We start from the raw sequence: 18,210 nt of genomic DNA, 5'->3' as shown, positions 1-18,210 counted from the left end.
CCTTTCATACCATTAAAATATTATAAAAAAGAAAGATTCCATTACAAGATCAGATTGCTGGAAATATTTTGTTCTGGAGTCTGTGGGCTAAAGGGCTGATGCTCCATCTACAGTAATATACTATCATCCAATCTTGTAAATGTTTCTGCTGATACATTGAAGAGAGCCAAAGTACAGATCTGAACTCTAACACTGGTCCTATGTGCTCTTAGGTTGACAGTTAGTCTCTATCGTAATGTCAACCCTGTGAAATTATGACTTTCCCAAGCAATGCTTTTGCACAATTAATGGATTACTGTAGGCTGGAGCAGATCCTAACAGGCAGTTTGTCATTCCCATTCTGAGGGGAGAAGGACTGGGAACGTAACCGTGTGGATGGGAACACTGCTGTACCCATTGGCCTCAGGGAGCAGTTCTGTATTATGGACATATTATGTGAGTCCAATTAATGGGGTCTTTGCTCAGGGCATCTTCAAGGCCTTTGCTAGAGCTCAAGTGTAATTTCAAGGACCAGTAAGAATCTGCTGACCTTGTTTACATTCCATTTAATAATGTTGTGTTTGAAGACCTTTAAACCCAAGTGCTTATCTTTCAAGTTTTATTGGCAATATCACAATGGAAAGGAGCAGGGTGGTCAACCTAACCAGCAGTTCCTGTGTTCTATTTGCTCCAGGTCAGTGGAGTTCAGAGGAAACATTACTTCTCAAAAAATATAGCATGAGAGTGGATTTGTTGCTTAGATTGGTAGTTCTGCCAGTCTACAAGACAAATAGGTTTAACCTTTATTTTTATTTTTATACCACAAAATGTGTACTGTTAAACTACAGATTGTAGTCACAAAGGTATTCATCCCTTCACTCTACAGGATTGCTTTCTGCTCCATTTCAAGATCTTACAGCTTCCAAGTAGCTGTTTAATCTTAGAGCTCATTTTACTTAGACTAGAGCTGCACACTGCATTTGGTTAGCTCTCAGGACACAGTCTTACAATACATGTTATATATTGTAGAAGAAAGCTGATTTTCATCTTAATTTTAAGGAATCTGCCTGCCACATTTGTTGTACTAATACATGTATTATTTAAAGGACTTTAATTAGTTTTGTGTATGCTGATAAATTTCCAAGAGTGTACAACACTGATACAGAGAATTTAGAGGACTGGATGTTATTTTTTAGTTCTCTAGAAAAGCACGGTGTCTGTTGACATCCATAAAAAAAGAAAACACATTTTGAGCAGTAAGACAGAAAAGGACAATGGAATCATAGAATCAGCTGGGTTGGAAAAGATCTCAAAGGTCATTGAGAGGTCTAATAAAAGCAAACAACAGTGAACAAACTATTACTAAAATACTCAGAAAATAACTGGCATCTAAATCTACTAAAATCCTTAAGCGTAGATGAATGAGATAGTACTGGAAACAAAGTTAATACTTAATACTTAGAGACCATCGGTCTATTCATAACAGAACTAACACCAATAAGTTATTTATCTAAGAGTTTCTCCTAAAGCATATTTTATAATATATGTAGTATATAGAATACTTTTATAAAATGCTTTTATGAATTCATAGAATCATGGAATTGTTATGGTTGGAAAAGATCTATAAGATCATTGAGTCCAGCCATTAACTTAGCACCACAATGTTTACCACTAAACCATGTCCTCAAATGCCACATCCTTATGACTTTTGAATGCTTTCAGGACTGGTGATTCCACCTCTTCCCTAGGCAGCTTATTCCAATGCCTGACCATCCTTTCAGGGAAGAAATTTTAACTAATATCTGATCTAAACCTCCCCCGGTATAACTTGAGGCCACTTTCTGTCATCCTGCCACTTGTTACCTGGGAGAAGAGATGACCCCCACCTCACTACATCCTCCTTTCAGGTAGTTGTAGAGAGCAATAAATGTATAAAAATATATAAATTATTAAAAGGACGAGATCATAGAATTATAGGATGGTTTGGGTTGGAAGGAACTTTAAAGATCATCTAGTTCCAACCCCCTGCTATGGGCAGGGACATATTTCACTAGACCTGCTGAGACCTCTATCCAACCCGGCCTTGAATCTGTAGGGGCATCCACAACTTCTCTGGGCAACCTGCTCCAGTGCCTCACCATGCTCACACAACGAGCTTCCTCCTAATAGCTAATCTAAACTTACTCTCTTTCAGATTAAATTAATTCCCTCTTGTACTGTCACTACATGCTCTTGTAAAAAAAAGTCTCTCTCCATCTTTCTTTTAGGTTCCCTCCGGGTACTGGAAGGCCACAATTAGGCCACCCTGAAGCCTTCTCTTTTTCAGGCTGAACAATCCCAATTCTCTTCATGTTTCCTCATAGGAGAGGTGCTCCATCCCTCGAATCATCTTGGTGGCTCTCCTCTTTGCTCCAGTCCTCTTACCAGCTTCGTGGCCACCTCTGGGTTTGCTCCAACAGTTCCATGTCCTTCTTATGTTGAGGGCACCAGAACTGTGTACAGTATTCCAGGTGGGGTCCCATGAGAGCAGAGGAGCAGAATCACCTCCCTCAACCTGCTGGCCACACTGCTTTTGATGCAGCCCAGGACACAATTGGATTTCTGGGCTGCAAGCACACATTTCTGGCTTATGTCCAGACTCTCATATACCAGCACTCCCAAGTCATTGGCAGGGCTGCTCTCAATCAGATCATTTCCCAGCCTGTATTGATAATGGAGGTTGCACATGGTCTTACTAAACTTCATGGGTTTCCCATGGGCCCACTTCTCAAGCTTCTCCAGGACCCTCTAGATGGCATCCTGTCCTTCAGGTGTGTCAACTGCACTACTCACCTTGGTGTCACCAGCTAATTTGCTGAGGATGCACTCAATCCCTTCATCTATGTAATTAATGAAGATATTAAATAACACTAGTCCCCACATGGACCCCTGAGGGACACCACTTGTCACTGATGTCCATTGGGACTCTGAGCTGTTGACCACTACCCTCTGGATGCATCTGTCCAACCAGTTTCTTATCCAACCATATTCGTTTTATATATATATTCTTTTATATAATCACTGATGAGTAAAAGGAAACATGCATATATAATTTGCTGCACTTTATTTATTTGAAATATATTTTCTGTAGAAGATGGCACATTATTTTAGCTAGCACTTCAAATTCAAAACTTGAAGAAACTTGCCTGGCTACTGCATTACTGTAGTTCCCTTGCAAAGACTTAATGATTGTCATGTTTGCTACACTCTCTCTGACGTAGTTACTTTATAGTGTAAACCTTTGCTAGAGGTTACTGTTTACACTGTTTATATTGAAGAATGTCAAACATTGAATAAGTAATCTTGGGACTGGTGCTCTCTGCTTCTTTGCAAGTGGAGAAATCTTAAATGAAAGAAAGTTTGGAGATGTCCTAGCTGCTCTATAGACTGTTGTGAGGCAGAATGTAATGCAGCATCCAGCGTCTGAGTAGTCTGAAACCAATGCTACTTACTTACTCTGTTGGTTATAATGAATTGTAAACCAGCTTTACAAGAGTAATTTACAAATAGGACTTTAGTGGTGGACTTTATTTGACAACTTAATGTTACTGAAACGAGTAATTTTTTATGATTAAAAGCTTTCGTTAATTAAATAAATATAAAAATGCTGGAAACTTTGTACCATTGACTAGCTACTGAAGCTTTCACAGATGTAAAGCTATCCTTTAACTTCACAGCCTTGTATTCCTAACTCAGTCATGATGCTCCTAATAAGAAATGTTATGCATGAAAGGTATAAGCATGAAAAATAATTACATTGGTGTTTGTGGTGTTATTAAGATATCTAACAATACAGAGGTTTATATAACGAAATTCACTCACTCATTTCTAAATGTTTGAAGCTCTGTCCCTATCCACATGAGATGACTATCATGGTAAATTTTGCAGTGATTCTCTAATCTGCAAGAAACTCCCTGGTGTTCTTGGAAACTGCTGCTGAATCAGGACTATTACTCACCTCAGTGCAGGTGAAAGGGATCTCTACTCTTAACTGACTATAGGGAGCCTCATAATGACCTTTGTGAAAGCGTATTAGATTCCCAGTGATTAGACACCCAGTGATGTTCCCAACTTCCACTATATTTCTTTCCAGAACTACAGATGTTTTTCTGCATCCAGCCCTCCAAACTTGCAGAAGAAAGAACAAGGAATATACAATAACTGCCTTTGGCTGGAGATTTTTTTTTACTCAAGCTTTTATTTATTGCAGCCTATGGCAAAGCAGTGCTTCAAATGAGTTCATTAGAAACTGTGTGTTGTAAGAGCAAAGGGATACTTTTTTTTTGCCAGAAGTAAATGCAAAAAGTAGCCTTCTCCTCTTATCTGTGACTTTTAATGTCTATGAGTAATAGATTTTGTACTGATGAGTCAAGTAAAGACAAACAGAAAAATACTGTTGACCTTTTTAAATGCAACTAATTGGACGAATATAAGTTAATAAGAATCAGACCCTTCACAGTGTCAGCCTTTTAATGATAGAATTATTTGGTATTCTGAATGTCTTTACAGTGAAACATGGTGGAAGCACAGGATCATGAAGATATCCTTTGTAGTGAAATTATGAAAGCACAGATAGCTGTGGATTTCAACAGCATGATGAGGAAACAAGAATATAATAAGCCCTTTCTGGAAGGCATGCTTTGAAAAGCAAATTAATTTACCAAGCAGGCACTGTCTTGAGGAAAGCTGACACATTGCTGGCTACAAGATCACCTGAGACATCTGTGAGAGGCAAGTCTCCTGGCTGGTACTTGAGTGTTGGTAACCATGTTTGTGATCATATCATTAGTGTCAGAACATGACATGCATATTTATCCTGTATTAGAGCCTTTTGCTTTGGTAATCACTTCTTTGTGAAAAATCAGTACAGAGACAGCTCGACTACCAGTGTGCCAATGATAGATGGAAAACAAGCCAAGCTGTAGCATTCTGCTATTCTGCTCTTCTGATAGTTAATATTCACTGCATGTTGAAGATCTGTGTGGGTAAGTAAAGGCTGATAGCCAGACACAGCACATGACATGGGAAAAATATTCTTGGACTGATGTCAAGGACAGGATTGACATTCATAAAAATTATAAATCACTTCTTCTTCTTAAATGACTCTTGACTTTGTGTGCTGAGGAAAATATTTGTTGACTGTGTAGCAAATATCTATATTCTCCTGTAAACATGCTTGTTTGCATGGCAAACAGGTATTCTGCACATATTTTCCTTGGGTGAGCAAACAACAAAAGACATAAATGAAGTGAAATCAGACAATGGCTTGGGTGTCAGGAATGTAAGTCCTTAGCTGTGATTTTTGTTGTACACATTCACTCCACTAAAACTATTTCTTTGATCATCAGACATACATAATTCCTGTTATGGGATTGCACTGATTTAGCACATTTGTGCAAGTCGAGGTGCCAGAATAGTTACCAGCTTCTGTGAAAAACTGTTTTCTTTTCTGGATGACCTTGAGGTATATCAGCCTGCCCTTTATACCTTCTGCTGTTATGGGCTCTGATGACTGTCTTTCACAAAAATATTGCAGTGGCATTTAAGGTTTTGCCACTATCTGTCTCATTGCTCTGATGGAGGGCAAATCTGGTACAGAGGGTGCACTGTTATAAGTAACAACTGTTATTTAGCTCTTCCCTTTCTGATACACAGTTCAGTGTATTGGCTTAAGACATTGACACAGATTCCCTAGTGGGAACCTCTGTTCATTTTTTAGCAGTATTCAACTCAATGAAAGATGCAAATATTTGGGTTGCTGGAGATGTCCTAAATTGTGTCTTAACCCAGGTGCTCATTTGTTTCTTGACTGATTTCTGTGCTCTCTGCCTCAGAAAGGGGCTTGAACACATCTTGATTCCACCTAAAAACTACCTGCAGGTATAGCATGCTCTTAAGGAGAAACTGTGATTTTGAGTCCAGGTCTGAGACAGATTAAAACATATATCCTACCTCATAGATGGGCATTGCAGTTACTGAGCTGAGTTGTAAGTTATAGGCATTGCCTTTTCTGCTTTTAAATCAATGCTGGCCTTTGATCTGAATCATCTCTCTCAACCTCCTCACATTCAGAGAGTAAAGGACATCTCTGGGGACCACCACAGGATCAATGTGTGCATCTACTAGATGGGATGGTGGATCTTGGATGGAGGAATAAAAGATCATGACTTATTTTTTTAGGTACCTAATAATAAAAACAACCTGTGAAGATGAATTGCAGAGAATTTTGTAGAGGTATATTTGGCAGAGGAAATGCTTTTGCAAGTTAGGTAGTAGCCCACTTGAATATAAACAGATGATGTCAGATATGTCAGGACAGCCCACCTTTGAAGGTCACTGTTGACTAGCATGAGCCTACCAAAATACTTCTTATTCACAACCCACTCCAAGATTAAAATGCAAGACATTTAAACTGGAAAGCTAATGTACTTCCTGACAGGCACAGCTGCCAGCAGAATATATCTTTCTAATGAAATCCACATTATTGGTAGCATTAAGAAAATGAAATTCCTAGGGACCACTAAAAAGTTGTTCTTACTTTAATATACATCGTTTAAATGCATTTTCAAAGTACTTAGAGATGTATTTAGGTTTTGTTTTTAGTAGTAAGTGCTGATGGGACTTGAATCCTAATTTTGTCCAAACATGGCCTAAAATATTTTTTCATGTACACTTTTGAAGGAGATTCACTAGGTAAAAATCATTATTGAAATAATAGTAGACACATATTTCACTGTAGCTTACCTAAAATGAAGACCTGTGGGGTGGTGAATTTGAAAATGGTTTTAAAACATGTCTAACACATTGTAGAAAGTTGTGGAATAGAAACTTGCTGCTGTCTCAATTTCCTTTGTTTTTCACATGCACACATGCACACACTTTTATGTACGTATATAGTAAATTCAGAAATCTTATACTATTAATTAGCTTCTTGTAAGTAATTAGACTCAAAGGAATTGAGATGTACTTGGCACTATTCTTTCTCTGCTCTTCAGATTGTCTTTCATTGGTGGTAGCTTTGGAATTTAGCTTCCACTGTATAATGCAGAGCAAAGAAGAACAAGGGCAAAAATAGTGACACAGTTCCTTGGCCTATATTCCACAGAATTTCCAATACAGCAACTAGCAAGAATGGTTTCAAAAAAGATAAATGTGATTAAAGGATGCTCCATGCTTTCTCCACAACAAATGATGCGGAGACATTGCACTTGCTTTAAAATGCAGGGGTGATCAGGATCTTAATTATGAGCAACAGAAATCTGCAAAATGTTTGTTTCTCCTTCCTCCATCTGAGGACGCTGCAGCAAGCAAAGTATTCTTCCAAGTCACTTGTAATTAAGTTCTGAATAGCAGTCTTTTGACTTTAAAATAACACACAGTTGAATATATAATTCAGTACAAATTTAGTTAATTTGTTAATAGCAGTAATTCTGATAGTCACAAATATCTAAAGGAGGGAAAATGAGATTATTTTAATTTAATTTATTCTGTATGTCCAATTTATTTCCTGTAGAAATGTGAGCAGAATAATTTTTTTGAGAAAAAAAACCCCAAATGAACCCTACAATATAAGTAATGATTGAAATGCTGTTATATGCTGGTATGATATTATCAGTATGCAAGACTGGCATTTTCTGCAGAAGCAAAAGGAGAGAAAGGTCAGAACAAGGATGTGCTGTAACTTTGCTTATATCAATACTTTTAAGACTTCATAACAAAGCTTCTGCTATCTCAGTTTGGCCATGGGCTGTAACATTTGAAACAAAAGGATGTTTTGTAATATGCGTAAAATGAAATTATTTTAACTAGAAACTACTCTGGAAATAAAGAATCATATGGCTTTGTATTATAGACTTTACTGCATAGTGGCAATTGTTTTTCTTCATAGATGATGACTTCCTTTGTCAGGTGGAATTCTTCAGAGTTTACTGGAATATTTATTGAAACATCTGTTTCTGCCAGTGTCTTCTCCTAATCAATGTCTGGTATCACCAAAAGTTAAACCTAAAGAAATTAGAAAGGTGCTGCAATTTGGGATCATCGATGTCAAACTGCACATCACTGAGTGCACTGTATAAACTGAGATAGGGGGAGAAAAAAGAATTAGAGATACTGGAACGAAAATGAAGTTCCTGTAAGAGTATAAGGAGAGATAGATTAGATTATTGTAAATATTTTGGATTTTTGAACTGCTGAAATCTAAAAGGATTAGTCATTAGCAACTCTACACTGAATGTGCTTTAAATATTTTCTGCAATACAAAACAAAATCATCCTACATTTTTCTGGTGAAAGCAATACTGACACTGTAGGATCTTATTGCCCTCATTTGCATAAGCTTTACAGATATCTTAAGGAAATTAAGTACTTCAGCAAAGCAACCATATCTTATAATTCCATGAAAACTGAATTTTACATCAGGACAAAAGCAGTCACACAGTACAAATCATTTTGTGAAAGTGATGCAAACATGTCTTACTCCATCCTATAATTATCCAGTCACAGAAACAGGAAAAGGAGAAAATTGTCAGCAAAGTATATTTGAATTTAAATTCCATTACAAAGCAGTTATAGTTTTTATATCAACAGCATGGTGACATGGTAATGAGACTCACATACATACAGTCTGATACTGCTTACAATGCCTCTCTTTGCTTTTGTAATCTCAAACCTCTTCCTCAGAGAAGCATTTTTCTACAACAAATTCAATAAAGTAAATTATATAACCAGTATTCTTAAAAAAATAATTTATAATAAGTCTGCAGTGTCCTAGATAACAGCTAAGAGATTTTTGTCACTATGAAGTTCAATGGCATTAAAGTTGAGATTGCCTTGCCTATACATAGGGCATCCAGCTCCTGTCTGAGACAGACACAGGTAACACATAAGGTCTTGCATAAGCCACGAGGATAAATCAGGTTTGATAAGACAGTGAAAATGATATTACATGTCTGTGATGAGGCAACTGAATAAAACTGTCCCAACAGTGCCATAGCTCATGGAAATCTGACAGTCCTCAAAGTGTCTTTATGGAAATATTTAGTGACTACTTTCATCAAAATCTGGAAAGCCCTGCAGGCAGCCAGAAACATTCTTTATCATTTAAGGCATATATTTATCCTAAAAGTGTTGAATGGGAACACATTGAGTCTAAAGACATGTTGGAATGTGGTAGAATAAGTATTTTTAAAGATTATAATATCCAAATAGTTGGTTTTTTTTAAATCTGGATTTTTTCAAATATGAATAAAATATCTACCTTGATTTATTCTTTCAAAAGATTTAAAATCCACAGTAAGGCTACCCAGCTGTACTACCTAGCAGGGATCCATCTCTCTTGAGATTGCACGACCCACCAGTTGTAAAGCCAATAAGTGAACTGCAAGCCATCAGATCCCATCAGGCACTGAACACCCACATGAGGATGCACACTCACAAACATACACACACAAGAAGTGCAGAATGCAGAAATACTCTGCTTAATGGAATGCACATATGGTGCTAGTGTCCTGCTTTATTGTAAACTAGTTGGTGTCCTTGATATGATCTGGGATCCTGCAGGAAAAGGCCTCTGTTCCTGTGCGTAATCAGGAACATTAAATGACAGGTAAAGCAACATGGCAGATTACAGAACTGGGTCTAAAGATGCAGTCAGCAGTTGGTGGTTGCAATTCAATGCATGGAAAAAAACAAATCCCTGGCATATTATGGGGCTTTTGTTTCATTCATTGTTCATATCTATCATTTTTCAACAGGTTGCATGGTCCCTCCTCTTAGGAAGTGAGTGAATGTTCCTAAACTGCTAAACCTGAGAGAATGGCTTGAACATAAGATAAAATGTAAAGCATCACATAAAAAATCACAGAACTCATCATACTGTGAATACCAATTGTCTGCATTCCAGTTAATCTGGTGTACCTTTCATGTTCTTACCTCTCTTAAGATTGTGTACATTATCTAGTCTCTTGTTTTTCTTTGAAATGTCTGCAGGTCAGTTATGGTGAAACTGCTTTCAAAGACAGCAGGTTAATCACAAATGGCTTCAATGGTATAAAATCTAAGGACTAGTGCACAGCAGAGATGTCACTGATGCCCACATAGTTAAATTCTCTGGTACAACAGTGTCTGGTGATTGTGTTTTCAGGCGAGCACCATAAGCATACTCACCCCTAACAAGCAGCTCTGTTTCATCTGACACAGTATCTGCTGCAGTCTGGACTCTGCAACCATATCTCCCAGCGTGCATCAGGAGGATGTTCCTGATCATTAAATCTGCAGAGGATGCTTGCTGAAAAAGGGATGAACTGTTAGTTTAAAACTCAGAAAATCTGTTTTCAAGGTAGTTCGCGAGGGTGCATTTGTACGGTTTGAACAACTCCTGAATGCAGCTTTCATCTTACAAAATGCATGTGCCTTAATACCCTCTTGTGAGGATTATCAGAACACTGCATTTATACAATTATTAATAGGGATTAAAGAAGAGGATTTCAGGTTTTTAATAACTTTGACTTTGCTTAAAGCACATTGTGCATATTTGCATATTCAAAGAGAATTATTCGAAACAGCACAAAGAAATTCGTTAAAAGATGAACAGACATATTTTGGATGCTGTCCCTGGTATTAAAAAAGTCCTCTTAGAAATTAAGGGATGCTTTCTTCCTTTTCAGTACAATGCAGTGACATTTGGAATATGTCTTGCTACTTTGATGAAATAAAGATAGTTTGAAAGAAAATATTGATTTTTATTAACATAAAGGATATTGATGCAAAATACGATTGAGAAAATATGAACAGATTCTCATTCTTCCTTAAAGAAAATATTGATTTTTATTAACATAGAGGATATTGATGCTAAATATGATTGAGAAAATACGAACAGATTCTCATTCTTCCTGTTGAAATCTGTATGTATTTAAATCTGAACATGCAAAATGTATATAGAGAGTATAAAGAGAGAACCAGTTCAAATTTTTATTTTTATTTTTTTTAGAATTATGGCCAGCAATTACAGTGCCCCAAATTTATGAGCAGAAAAGGGAAAATTGAAAAGTACAATAGCCTTTTGAAGAATATATGGCTTTTGCTAAGAATCTCTGTCTTATTTCATAAATTTGAGCAATAATGTTATATTTTGCATATACAAAATCATTGTTATATCAAAACGTACTGGAGACAATAACCATTGCTCCATCAGATTTAGGGAACCCAAGTCCATACATATTGTTGATTTAATATAGTCACTACTCAGGGAAAGAACAGGTAAGTGCAAACAAAAGTCCCACTGACCACACAGTGTAGCAATTGCAGTTTACTTACTCAATTATGTGTCATAAAAATGACTGCAAGTTTTTGATTTAATGTAAGCACCAACAATTTTGGCAAATATGATATGTGAATCAACATGTTAACTTTCTTCAACAATTATGTAGATTTTATATAACATTCATTATATATGACATATATTTAATGTTTTGGCTATAATTATGTCATATAGAATATGTATTCATCACACTTATGCAGCCTGTAATATGTAATGTATAATTTGTATACAATGACATGCACAAAATATTTAATTAATATTATATAAATATATAATATATTATAGTATACAAACTACAATTATTCGACTATCTAAAATTATATTATCTAGACTTTATCTAATATTCTATAAAAAAGACATATAGAATTGGTTACATTATATATAGGACATTTTATACAAAAATATAATATGAAATAATGTAATTGAGTAATTATAATGCAGTATGTAATGTAATATATTACATATTTATTATACTGCCTTATAGCTACCATATACAATATACTATATATTAGACATTATATATTAAACATTAGGGTTTATTAGCATGTAGTTAATGCTGTATTAATATAATACAATAACTCCTCTTTGGTGTTTCACTTCAAGAAGTATTTATAATGTATAGGGATTTCCATTCTCAGATTTTGTTTACTTGGCTAACCAAGCACAGATTGATGGTCTCTCCTTGAATTACATGTTTCTGTGCCATACTATTCCTATGCAATGGTTCTAATTTGACTAATTTTGATTCCGAGTGAGTAGAATTGTACCTACATTCAAAATAAAGTCTTACTAGGGATGCACATGTGTACTTCTCTAGCTATGCTGGAAATTTTCCACCCATTTCACCTAGATTCATATTGCTTGTTTTTTGGGCACATACTTATTCTGTGCTCATGTAGATACATTCAGATCTTTATCCTTCTCAGTCATTTGCAAGTTATGAGCTTACACTTTATATCCAGTCATTCATGTGTGCATGACCTTGCGCTTTGTAGTATTACATTTCTTGTCTGCTCCCATGTGTTATTTTCATAATCTGCTGTATTGGTAAGGTGTCCAATTTGTCCCATACAACTGTCATTTGCATACTTTTATCTCTTATCTCAAGGTCATTAATGACAAGATGAAATAGGATTTGTTTCAAGATAGAATCTTCTATAATTTAGTTTCTTCTTTCTAGGCAGAAGGATTCTTTTTCGGCACATCTTGGCATACCTTCCTCAACCAATCTTCTCTTCATTTGCATTTTTGGAACTTAACCAAGCACCAAGGTAAAATCTTTACCAAAGCATATTCACATGCAAAGAAGGCAAAGTGAGGTAGGACTTGAAGGCTGCCTTAGAGACCAGAGTGAATGTGGACATGATCTATAGCTTAATAACCCTGTAGATGTAAGACCGCGATTACCATGGGAGTGTTTTGCCTTCTGAAGTGGCCTCAATAATGATATTGCTGGAGGGAAGATACTCAGACCAGTCAGGACATAATGCAATTCCTATATTCTTGCTCTGGCATATCAGAAATCACAGCAGTGGAAAAGAATATATGAGTACTTTACAGCTCTAAATGCAAAAGAAAAGCACACACTCTTACTAGGAGTCAACTTCAGGATTTACTAGCCATTGAAACATTTGTTTCTCAAGACCATTAGTGATCTTGGTACAAAGTGTCACTTATTAGAAGGATAAGACCAGAATCAGTCCATATTTGTTGAGGGCAATTTCCATTTAATGTGTGTTTTGTTGTTAAATGGGAGAAATAGCATAATGGATAGCAACTGTCTGATTTCATTGCTCAGGAGCTGTTAAAATCTTGGCTGTCACTCTAACTTCCACACTCATGACTGTGTGACTCTGAATATTCTTATAAAACATCTAAAATATGTATTTCATCTACACACCTTTGTAACTGGGAAGACAAGCAGCAATTTAAAGAATCATTGCTCTAAGTGGAGAGCAGTGCAGTACAATAGATCCCTATGAAACACTTTTATTGCAGCGTAACAGGACATGTGGCCAGCATTGCTGAGGATGTGTGAGCAGAAAGATATTAAAACCACTGTGTTTAATACAGATAGGTATATACTTAGACATTAGATTCTTGATCATGGAAATAATCAGACACTTTAGCTTCCATTTAGATAAGTAGGAGCTATATTTGACCAGGACCTTTAAAAATTACCAAATCATTGCTGTTCAATGGCATTTATAAAGTGGTGGTTATTAATTTTACGGTCTCTTATAAGTCTCAGAAGACAAATTATTTTGTTGATTAATTTATCCTGTAATGAGAGGTTCTAGACCACAACAGGGTTTGGGGGAGGTTAAACTGATGTGCTGGCCTTCTAGATCTTAAGGAAATCTCTGTACCTTGTTATTGCAGATGCTGCTCAAACTTAAGCAATTGCAATTCAGCTTAAAAAACCTGCTAAGTAGGAATGAAGCAGAGACTCCATGAAGAAAAGTATCTAAGGATAGAACTTTGCTTTTAGTCTTAGTGGAAAAAGAGATGAAGCTTCAGCAAAAGCAGAGACATACACTCCCCTTTGGGGAAGACAAAAACTGGGTGACACGGATGCAAAAGGTGTAGAAAGATCTCTCACCTCAACTAACATGAGTTAGGACAGCCTGATGTATCAGCAACCATGTGATCACAATCTTATTCAAAGCTGAAATTTTAAGCCGATGTTTAACTTTCTTTCTCTACATCTAAATTTTGACGCTATTAATTGGACATTTTTAAAAGCTGCTTTTTATTTCACTAATTTTATGGTCTTCTGTGACAGGGAATATTTTGCAAGAAGTGCACTATTTCAAAGTAGCATTTTATTAGAAAAATCCATATTCTTTGGTGTTCTGAATATCATTACTCATTTAATCAAGTATCAAGAGTATTTGCATTTGTTCAATATAAAGTTATATGGTATGAAATATATCTTGTACTTTACAGAAACTAAAACTTAGAACAAATCAGGTAGATTCAAAAAACAGGTCTTAATGTTTTTCAGGAACGCTAAGTGTAATCTTCAAGGTCAGCATCAGCTATGGACCAACTGTAACACCAAACACACTATTTGTCCTTATTAAGCAGCAAATAAATAATAATACATCTATCAGTGTTTTCTGTTATGACTAATGGTTCGGGGCAGAAAATTGTTGTATCATTCATATTATGCTCCTAAGTGTCCCGTTCATTAGGTTCTGGGCAGATCCAGTGATAAATGCTGTGTCAATCTATGGGTCTTTCTACTCCAGTTTGTCATTCTATCTGAGGTCATAGTCATGTTTGGAATGTATTGAATTAGATTTACCTGTAAGGTATTGCTTGAAACAACGTTTTGCAAAAATTGGTGCCACCTATACATTATCATTTGCTTTTGATGTGCAGATACTTCCTCAAAATCCAAAAGGCTCCAAGGAACATATAATATGCATACTTTGCTCAGTAAGATTCACTTTGTTGGATGTTTTTTTGCACCCATTGCCCTAATGCTGGGGATTTGCAGAGAAAAACAAAGGACAGTTTTCAGAGAGTTTACTGTTGGGGAATGAATACTTCTTCATCCATCCCACATCTTCACAGAGAGGAAGTTGTATGAGGATTTTTTCCCCTTTTCATTTCATGGATCCTAAAACCTTGTGAGTTGCTTTGCAGTAAGGTAACTTTTACATACTGTTCTTCGAGTGAAGAGAATTAAACTCACTCTTCCTGTGAGAGTGTGTCCATTATCCTGAGCCAGTTGCTAGGAGACCTCTCTGCTAATCTGTCCATTCATTTGCTGAGTTTTTATCTCTAAACCAAGGTGGTCCAGTCAGTATCCAAACTTTTCTTCTGAAGGCTTTGCACAAGAACAATCTCTAATCTGCCTGCATTTGAAATGGAGCTCACAGTTACACCCTAGAGCACTTTCTTAAAATCTAGTAAGTCTCTTATTCACTCTCCTCTGCCACTTCCATGGAAGAATTACACTTTGGATTGATTATCACCTAGTTGATTACATATATTCAAACTACAGAATCTTATGTAGAAAATATATCTGAAATATTATGCTCTTGTCATTGTATCAATCCCACCTTTCATTTAAGCTATCTCTAATGCTGCTTATTTTCCACATTGATTGTAATACTTCCCTTCCACACTCCAACTGCAGTTCTTTGGATGTAACTGATTTATCTTGAAAAGAGGGACAAAAAGCCAAGGAAGTTCATAATACTGGGCAGTCAATAGAGATGACATGGCAACGTGCAGCTCTCAGCTTCTGCACTGCAAAGGCCTGGGGACTAGAAAGGTTGCCTATTATTGTGCAGAGGATTCAGGTTGGGAACTCAACCTGGACAACATGCAGTGAAAACTGTCTCTCTGCTTGGGAAGAATATATCTAAAAATGGTAGTGAGACTATTGCAAAAGATCATGATTCAACAAAAGCTTAAATCAATTGGAAAAAGAAAGTCGCAAACACTGACTGCTGTTGCAGGAAAACTTTTATGATGAAAGCCTAAGGGGTGTTTGAGTCATTTCTTTACTATGACTACAGGGGTTTATCGAGGCTTGCTGGCTGCCATCTGAATCTCTTGACACTGAGAGGTGAGAATGCTTTCCTACAAAGTGGTTTCTATAAGAAGAGAATGCTTGGGAGGTACTAAAACCCTGGAAAGGTTGTATTCTGTGTAAACTGAGAACAGAAAAACAACAGTCTGTAAGTAAACAGGACTGAGATTTAATCTCAGACAAAAAAATCCTGGGCTGTTTATGATGTCTTATTCAGCTTAAATAATTATTTAAAATATATGGGCCTTTTTTACATATAACACATATTAGGTGCATTCCTGATTCATACATTATTTGATTTAGAAAAACAAACTTTATGAATGAAATTCAGTCAGATTAAATTGAGAAATTATTTCACAGTTGATCGACATATATGAATAGCAGTGGAATTCATTTTTGGTGCATTTATCTGGAGCCAACTAATGATCTTACAAAATAACCTCATGGCAATGTTATCTTAGGACCATCAACAGTAACTGAAAAACAGCAATACAATAAAGTTCTTTTAAATTATGCTGACAATTTATATGTACATTATGATGGATTGTTGGCTTCAAGCCAAATTCTGTCCATAATGCATTTAGGACAGTTTAAGTGCTATTTCATGCAAATTCTCAGGTTTGAACACATCAACCACTTGTTTGTCCCCTGCTTATGATGATTATAAATTGCAAGTATTTAATCTGCTAAAAAGCAGCAGATTTCTCAGTTCTGAGTTCTGTCTTTTAATCATGAAAGCATATTTGGAGCAAAGAAGATGAAATAACTGTTATCAGTTTTGTTGTGATCAATGGTATGTAGTACTATATTAATGGTAGTATAGTAGTATCCAGGCTGATGCAGATTGACAGAGACATACTTGATAAAACCAAGTTACATTTTCACTGTCTGTAAGAAGTAAAAAGATAGTTTTCAGGTTTGTGAATCCACAAGAATTGTCCAGGGGAAGTGTGGACCCTTTCAGTGGCAGCATTTTTGAGCAATTTGCATAGACAAAGCAAGAATTATGAGAGCAGTTGTTTTGGCTGAGCACTTGTGGCTGGCAAGGAATGCCAGAGTGTGATGGAGTGTTGTGAGTGGATAGGGAGGACTTGAGTCAGCCTGAATGCTGCAAGTGCATCTCAAGTGCAGCTTGAGTTGCTGCAAATGAGTTAGATTAATTTTATTGAGAGAAAGAAATAAAGTTAAATCAGTATCAGATCTCAGGTATATTGATCAGTTATTCAAACACTCAGCTGTGCTCTTACAGCCCAGATTAACACTGTACTAAGTAATTAAATGATCCATCAGCTGCAAGTAAACAGGGGAAAGAAGGGACTGTCATGAAATATCTTTTATTTATCCCAAGATTATTTTCATCAGAATGTTTCTTGTAAACAAGGAAAGGTACAAAATACCTTAATAGGATAAACCAGTCTAAAAATTGTCTGACTGTATTTCATGACATCTTTATTACAAACATTTTTAATAGAAATTGGTATTTGGGAATGTTAAAAGGCTCATGTTTTACAAAATGATTGGTTATCTCCCTCCTCCAAAACAGAATCAAATAGAGGAGATCACTAAGGTTGGAAAAGACCTCTAAGATCATCGAGTCCAACTGTCAACCCAACACTGTTGTGTCACCACTAAACCATATCCCCAAGTGCGATAGTCACACTCCTTTTGAACACTTCCGGGATTGGTAATTTCACCACTTCCTTGGACAGCTCATTGAAATGCCTGACCACTCTTTCAGTGAAGAAATTTTTCCTAATATCGAATCCAAACCTCCTCTGGCGCAATTTGGTCATTTCCTCTTATCCTGTCACCCCTACCTCACTACAGCGTCCTTTTAGCTAGTTGTACGGGGTGAAAAGGTGCCCCCTTAGCCTTCTTTTTTCCAGGCTAAACAAGATAAAATGTTACTTATCAACTGTCTGCCTTAGTCTCTATTCATAACCAATGCCACAAACTCTTATGTGCACCAGTTTACATATTTGTTTGATTCTAGGAAATGTTCAGAGTATCTCTCTAACGCAGTGTGATATAAATTCAATCCACTCACTAGAGCTGTTTTTATCCTGTAAGCAAGTGCATTATTATACTGTGGTCTTCATTGTGTTCATATTTTGGTTTATAGTTACCAGTCATAAACCAAAAATTCTAGAAATCCTTATTGTATATTTTACCCGCCCTAATTTACAAGAAATTTATTTTACCAAAAGGTGAGATAATTTTTTTATTTTTAAACTGCTTCTGATCACTCAAGTATATAACTGCAGTAGCATGACAAATGGGCAAAACCCAGTAATCAGCATAGGGCTGAAATATCTGGAGATTTG

The 18,210-nt window shown here is 36.2% G+C and overlaps 1 protein-coding gene across 1 annotated transcript in view; it reads right to left on the bottom strand.

Moving 5' to 3' along the window:
- Positions 1-18,210, bottom strand: part of CNTN5 (contactin 5) — a gene marked incomplete at its 5' end in the record, with an annotated part of 69,023 nt that overhangs the window by 45,089 nt on the left and 5,724 nt on the right. Inside the window, one exon of the mRNA XM_009084546.1 lies at positions 10,185-10,305. Coding sequence (XP_009082794.1) covers positions 10,185-10,305 — 121 coding nt within the window. The remainder of the gene's footprint in view (positions 1-10,184; positions 10,306-18,210) is intronic.

The sequence above is a fragment of the Acanthisitta chloris genome, unplaced genomic scaffold, assembly GCF_000695815.1.
Source record: "Acanthisitta chloris isolate BGI_N310 unplaced genomic scaffold, ASM69581v1 scaffold3631, whole genome shotgun sequence".
NCBI lineage: Eukaryota > Metazoa > Chordata > Aves > Passeriformes > Acanthisittidae > Acanthisitta > Acanthisitta chloris.
The sequence above is the reverse complement of the archived record's forward strand: the minus strand, read 5'-3'. Positions and strand labels throughout refer to the sequence as shown.